The 6,836-nt window shown below is 31.6% G+C and overlaps 1 protein-coding gene across 1 annotated transcript; it reads right to left on the bottom strand.

The window, feature by feature from the left end:
- Positions 1–242: 242 nt before the first annotated feature.
- On the bottom strand, positions 243–2,568 carry LOC107810232 (uncharacterized). The gene is made up of 5 exons (XM_016634988.2): positions 2,123–2,568; positions 1,683–2,030; positions 1,301–1,604; positions 933–1,037; positions 243–838 (listed from the first exon to the last, which is right to left on the bottom strand). The coding sequence occupies exons 1-5, from the start codon at positions 2,402–2,404 to the stop codon at positions 723–725; spliced, it is 1,155 nt and encodes a 384-aa protein (XP_016490474.1). The 5' UTR covers positions 2,405–2,568; the 3' UTR covers positions 243–722.
- Between the last annotated feature and the right edge of the window lie 4,268 nt (positions 2,569–6,836).

Here is a 6,836-nt window from a genome sequence, read left to right as displayed (position 1 = left end):
GCTAAAGCATGTGCTGCAACATGAAAATAGATCTTTAGGCATGTTAGGCCCCCCTTTCGTACTTTGACCATCACCACAACAAATTGATGAAATAATTTGTAAAAAAATAGGTAGGGTCCCAAAAAAAATGCACTAAAACAAAAGTAATATGCATATAGGCTTCGGTTCTAATGAAAAAACTAAACATTCAAAAAGAAAAATCAAAGAACAAAAAGCAATTAAAATTTTGGATTGCCATTAAATAGTAATAAATAATGGGTATAATTATTGATTAATTATACCTGACCATACGCCATGGACAGGTATTCATACACTGACAATAAAATATGAGAATAGAAAGGGTTGTAATTCCAACCAAAACATGAGCCCAACCCTTTTTCTCCATCTCTTAGCACAAAAAAACTATTTTAGAGACTTATTTTTCCTTACTAGTATTACCTAATCTATAAACCAACCAAAGAAAAATTTCATATCCGCCAAAATACTTTTTTCTTGAATCTTGAACCTTTCAGTATATTATTTTTCCCTTAAACCCTAATATACTAACCCCAACCAAAAAAGTCCCTACTTTGTTTAACTGCTAAAAACATCTTCGTCGTCATCTTCCTTCTGAAACTAACTACCCTATACTTCCTTCAAATCTTCAGTACCCAAAAAACCAAACAAGCAAATCCCTTTTCTGCTTCAATAAGACTTCAAAAAAAAAACACTAATTTTCTGCGTCAGTAAGTCCACTCCTGAGGAAGTTGAAGTTCTTGGGTCATTGCCACTGGCTGTATTCTCTGATTTCTCCTCTGTTGAACTGCCGCCATATTATTTCGGTATTTCAATCCACCATCTGAACAAAAACATTTTTACACTAATCAGATAAGTTCCCCAGAATTAAAAATAAATTAACAGTAATTAGAGTAGGATTAGGAAATGATTATTACCACTAGCTGGAGTGAAATTAGACTGTGGCCTAGTAGCAGCATCCATAGTTTCTAAATTCAAATTCAAGGCTTGGACCACCCTGTCTGGCAATATAACTGGACAACCTGAATTCACACCAAACAAATTGAAGCATCAGATTACCAGAACAAACCGACCCCGAAAAAGCACATGGTCCAGTGAAACAACTAGAGAACTTGAATCCATAACAAAAAGGGGAAAAGTTGACATCTGAGTCAAACAGATCAGAAATAACAGACAAATTTTATTAAGTAAATTAAATCATCTGTAAGGTAAATAAAAATGCATTTTACTATACCACAAAAGTTGAATCTACTGGTCAAGCTGTAACAGGGGAAGAAAATATTACCTGGTTTTTTTCTGGTTTCAGTTTGTGTACCAATTCTTCTAGGCAAAAAGACACCAGTTCCAACACATTCCCGTTTAGGACCAGGATTTCCAAGGAAAACAGCGCGCATGCCTGAACCAGTATTAGGCTGCTGCTGCTGAGACTGAGACTGTTGCAAAGTAGGCCAAGAAGAATTTGGCAAGTTCATTAAACTCCCGTTTACTCCATTTCTAGCCCTGTTCTCAGCCACTTGTTGGTTCTGGTTCACTGGAAACTGCCTATATCCACCTTGTTTCATCATTTGTTGTTGCTTCAAACGCTGAAACTGCAGTTCCAAGGTTAAAATTAACAAACGCCCAAAACAAAAACTGAAAAAAATTAAGAAAAAACAGTGTATACTTACTTGAGCAACTTGCAATTGCTGGTAAGAAAGTGAAGGCTGATTTGAGTTAAATGAACCGAGATTCGGCTTGGTATTTTTTGGGCCAACAGGTACTGGACTTGTCTTCCGTGGAGGAGCAGCCCATATTCCACCTCCAGCTTTGTTATGGTTGTACAGTGCAGTTGACTCTTCCATCATTCTAATCCTCGCCACTTCTCCGGCAGCCGCATAAAGCAGATCCATAGACACCTCGGGTCGGGTCATACGCGGCGGCGAAGATGCCTGTGATGGCCCGTTTGGGCTTCCACGACTTGACCCCTGTTTGCAACCGCATAACGTCGACTGTGGAGAACGTGACAAACCCCATCCCTAAAAAACCAAAACCAAAAAAATCAAGTAAGTTCCAAACAAATCGAAAGTGAATAGAAAAATAGACTAAGAAAATACAAGATAATAAATACCTTGGTCTTTTCCTGCAGAGTTGAGTGAGCCATTTTTCGAGTTAACCCAGTGATATAATCATCTTCATCACTCTCAGTTTCTGTTGACCCGACGACAGACTCAACGGGCGAACTCAGATCCGAGTGAGAGCCAAATGGGTTAAACCCATTAGAAAACGGGTTACTCCCATCCTTGCCGCCATCACCAACACAAGAGTGGGTCTTAAAATCCATCAGAAGGTCATCGTCAGTAAGGAACTGAGGCGGAAGCCAAAACTCACAATCATCAAAACCTTTCTCCATCTTCAAATCCCACAAAAAACGCTAAGTAACTTCAGTATTTATAAACAAAAAGGGAAGCCTATGATATGAAGAGCAATAAGTAAAAAAGGAGTTTGCTGGTTTTTGAAGGTATAATTATACAGAGCAACAGTGATACAGAGAGAATGAAAAAATAGATGGAGAGAGAGAAATGGAGGCAGCAAGTCTTTATAACGAAAAAAATTTCGAACCCTAGGTGTTGGGGAGTAGATTTTATGTTCACTTGCGGTGATAGAGAGTGGAGACACGCGCCTGGGTTTTTGGGTGCCGGAGTTGTAGCCAGGTAAGAGGAGTGGGGCGTGAGTGGGCTCGGTCGACGAGTGGAGGGGTTTTTAGTGGGTCCATAATCTGACAGTAGTTGCACGGCTTGCATGTGAGCCGGTGATGGGTCCCACTATGGAAGTTGAATTAAATACTGTAAATTTATTTAATTTTATTGGGAAATAAATACTACTCCTAAGTAGTTAATTAATTTGGCCTAATGAGAAGGATTAACATCGTAATGACAACGTGTAGACGCCTTTGTGATAGGTTAAAGAGTGGGGTGGATGATGACAATTGTTTCTCATCCACTCCCATGTGGCACTTCATGCTTTGCATGTAAGCAAACTCATGGAATTGGGTCCATGTACTTTGCTTTTTCTATTTTTGATAATTTAATATTTACGTATCTTCTACTATAAATTTTATAAATGCTATACAATTAAATTAATTAGGTGGTGTTTATTTAAACAAAAATTGAACATTGTACCAATTTTTTTAGCCAAATGTCAATAGATAAGAAAAAAATTTGGTAGACTTTTGTCTAACATAGCATTAGGTTAAAAGAATTTAATCGTATTTGAAACAAATGGCACTATGCCATTTAATAGAGTTTAACCGGGCGTTTGGACATAAAAATTATAGATTTTGGGGGGGATAGCATTTGAATTTAAGTTAAAAAATAATATTTAAATATGCTGAAAAATATCTGTGGACAAATAGGGCCTAAAGAATTTTAGTAGCATAGTTGGTTAGCTACCTCAAGTTTTAATTTATTTATGAGGGTTCTATTTTTCACCTTGCTCACCCTATTATCCCCTCCCTCATTTCTTCTTCTAGAAAAAAAATGAGTTTAAGAATTTTACTATGGTGATTGAAATTGTGGTATCATTCAAATGTAAAATTAAACTTAAATCCCTTTTGCATTTATTTATTTGTTATTATTTGTAGATTTTCCTTTCCTTCAATAAATCAATAAAATGGGAGTGAAAATTTTTTTCTCTTAAAAGTCAATTGTAGCTAAATATATTTATGCTAAACATAAATTAGTAGTCCTGGAAAACGATATAAATCAACTTAATCAGCTAATTACATTATGTGCAAGAACATTTTGCATCACAAATGGATAGAATCTAATTATTTTTCCCTTTTTTCGGGCCTTCATTGGTAAATCATTATAATTTTAAATCAAACTCCCCTGCCTTTCTTTTTTGCATACATATAATTGGTTCTCTTCATCTCTTTTTTTTCACTTATTAAGTATTTTCCCTTTTTAACCTACTTATTGACACACACAATCTGTGTCTAAATTCTCCTAATTTTAGTTATTATAAAGTATTTAATTAACGGCAAATGTATCTGGTTCATTAATTTCGACATGTTATATTACTCACGTATTTTGCAGGTTAATTGTTGCGTGAATGAAATGAATGATCGAAAGAACTTCGTTGGTATTTATTTATCTACTAGTCTTTAGGTACGCGCATTACGCGTGTGCCTTGTCTAAGTAAGATAATTTTCTAAAAGAAATCTCATAAATATTATACTACAAATTGTATAATAAAAATATTGATATTATAAGAATTGAGAAGATAATATTCATAAAAAGGAATTAGAAATAGAAATATGATATGCTTTCAATCTCAATTATAGTTTATTCAAAGTTTCAATTACACATCATACACAAGAATACTAAAGAAGAAATAGTGATATATATATATATATATATATATAATTTTAAAAATTAGTACTTTAATTGAACAAATATACTTAAGTAAAAAGATTTAAAATTGAAGTGCTTTGGTAAATCTTAGAGAAATTGTGTTGTGATTTTCTTTATTAAAGATCTATATTAGAATTAGAGGTGTGCATAAGTCAGATTTGTTCGGTTGTTTCATTTAGAACAAAGACCTAAATCTAAAACTTGCATAACCCTTTCCTTACGTATTTAAAATAAATTGAAAAAATCAGAAAGGTTCAAAAAGAAATCCTAAATTTTAGAAAAGTAATTTAATAATCAAACCTTTAGTTGACTTTCAAATCTTAAATATTCAAAAAAAAATTATAACTTTTTAATGTAACATTTAGTTTTAGATAAAATAAAATTATTTTCAAATTATGAAGATACTTTTAACAATTTATGACATAAATAAAAAATAAATACAATAATTGCGTAGATGATAATGGTTCGAATAGGGAAGGACATAACAAATAAAATATTAGTATTTCAACGTTCTAATTTAGTTATAGCACAAAATTCAAATAAGGAAAGAATTTACGTAAGGTAATAGATTTTAAAGTCCGATATATAAAAAAATAAATTAAATTATAATTATAATTAGTTTATATAGTAATATAACCTAACTCTAGAAAATTTATATTTATTCATGCTATATTAACTTAGCATAATCTTAAGATCATCAACGTGTCTATATTGGAACGCCATTCAAATAGTTCCGAATATTAGTTTACTTCAAATACTTGTATATTAAATACTTTACATAGAAAAGAGAATATTTCATATTAGGACTTTCTACCTAGTTCAATAACGTAAAATTAATAATCAAAATTTTAGTTGATTGTATTATCCAAAATATTAGGAAGGTAACCAAAATTACAATTTTGTTCAATGTGAACTTAATTTTTGAAGGGTAAAAAAAATGAACGATATTTCGCTAAGGCATTAATGCTTTTAATATAATAAATATAGATTATATTTACCGTGTAGGAGGATTATGGAGGTATTTTTAGAATTAGAACAATACAGATATAGTGAACTAAGTACGACTAGCATAAAAGAAGAGCATATCAATGTTATTCATTGAAATGAAAATGACAAAAGACCCAAATGTGCCTTTGAATTATCTATCTTGACTTAATTTTGTCATCCATCATAAGTAGACAACAAAAAATATTCATTCTTTAAGGAGCGAATAGATATAAATTTTTTCGAATATTTTCACTATAGTGCATGTAATTGACACATAAAGTACACATTTTTAATAGTCACAGCCACATGGTAAAAATAGAAAACATTTTCTTCGGAAAAATTGTTCAAAACTACACTAAAAATTGTTCAAATGCCACCTTAATTATTCTTTTATAAGTTTTTGAAAAATTAAGATGGAATTTGGCGGGCATGAAAACACAAGACAAAATAGTCAGGGACCTGAGTGTACACTGAAAGCCTGTAAGGTCATGGTCAGCAAATCTCTCTGTTGCAGTGTTTCAGATATATATATACTTACTCTCTAATAAAACAAAGAATTACTAATGCACCAATCCCACTGTCGACATTGTTTAGCGGGGTTTGGACATTACAATGGTAAAATTCCGAAAAAAAATTAAGTGAAAAATAGTATTTAAAAATTAAGAATTATGTTTGGATATGAATATATTTTTGGATTGTTTTTAAATTTTTGTTAGTGATGTGAGTAAAAATTTTGAAAAATAGTTTTTTGCAGTTTTTAAATTTTTTAAAAAAATCCAAAATTCATGTTCAAGTGAAAATTGAAAATTTTAAAGCCAAACATTAATTTCGAAAAAAAAAATAAAAAAAATTCATGGCCAAACAGGCTCTAATGAATTTCTTTCTTTTTACAAAATAAAAAAATAAAACGTTACAAGTTTATTCAATATTTGAGAGTAGACTACTGGTACCAATCACAAAACAGTAGGTACTAACACGAATGGAGGGAAAAATGCAATAGTTGTATACTACTGGTGAGATTTTGAATTTAAAATTTTGAGAATTTCGATATTACAATTAGGCTATGACCTCATTATTTTTAGTAGAAGATAAGCCACGCGTCAGCAATAATATTTCATTGGTCATTATCTATGTGGCACTTTTTCTATTTTGAAATGGTCTAAAGTATTTTCCGAATATCATTTCAACAACTTCAACGCATTTTATGATTACATGAATTTTAAACTTTGAAGTTATATTTTTTTCCCTCTTAAACCAGCATTTTAACTATTATTCTGCATAAATTATTCGATCTTGCTTGTATAGAATACATGTCTAATTAATTTCAAACTTGTATATATAAATTAAGATGGGTAAAATAGTACTCCTAGTAATAACTAGTCAACCAAAAAATCATCAAACAGATAGTAACTTTTATGTGAGTAAGTTTGATTTTCTCATTTT

Source organism: Nicotiana tabacum, chromosome 10 (genome assembly GCF_000715075.1).
Source record: "Nicotiana tabacum cultivar K326 chromosome 10, ASM71507v2, whole genome shotgun sequence".
In the NCBI taxonomy this organism is placed as follows: Eukaryota; Viridiplantae; Streptophyta; class Magnoliopsida; order Solanales; family Solanaceae; genus Nicotiana; species Nicotiana tabacum.
Note: the sequence above shows the minus strand (reverse complement) of the source record. Positions and strands in the feature narration are given on the sequence as shown.

Coding starts and splice junctions, on each gene's coding strand:
- LOC107810232 (XM_016634988.2), bottom strand. CDS start 2,404: ATGGAGAAAGGTTTTGATGATTGTGAGTTTTGGCTTCCGCCTCAGTTC. Junction 1,038..1,300: donor TGAAACCAGAAAAAAACCAG/GTAATATTTTCT, acceptor GTGTGAATTCAG/GTTGTCCAGTTATATTGCCA. Junction 839..932: donor TAATTTCACTCCAGCTAGTG/GTAATAATCATT, acceptor GTTTTTGTTCAG/ATGGTGGATTGAAATACCGA.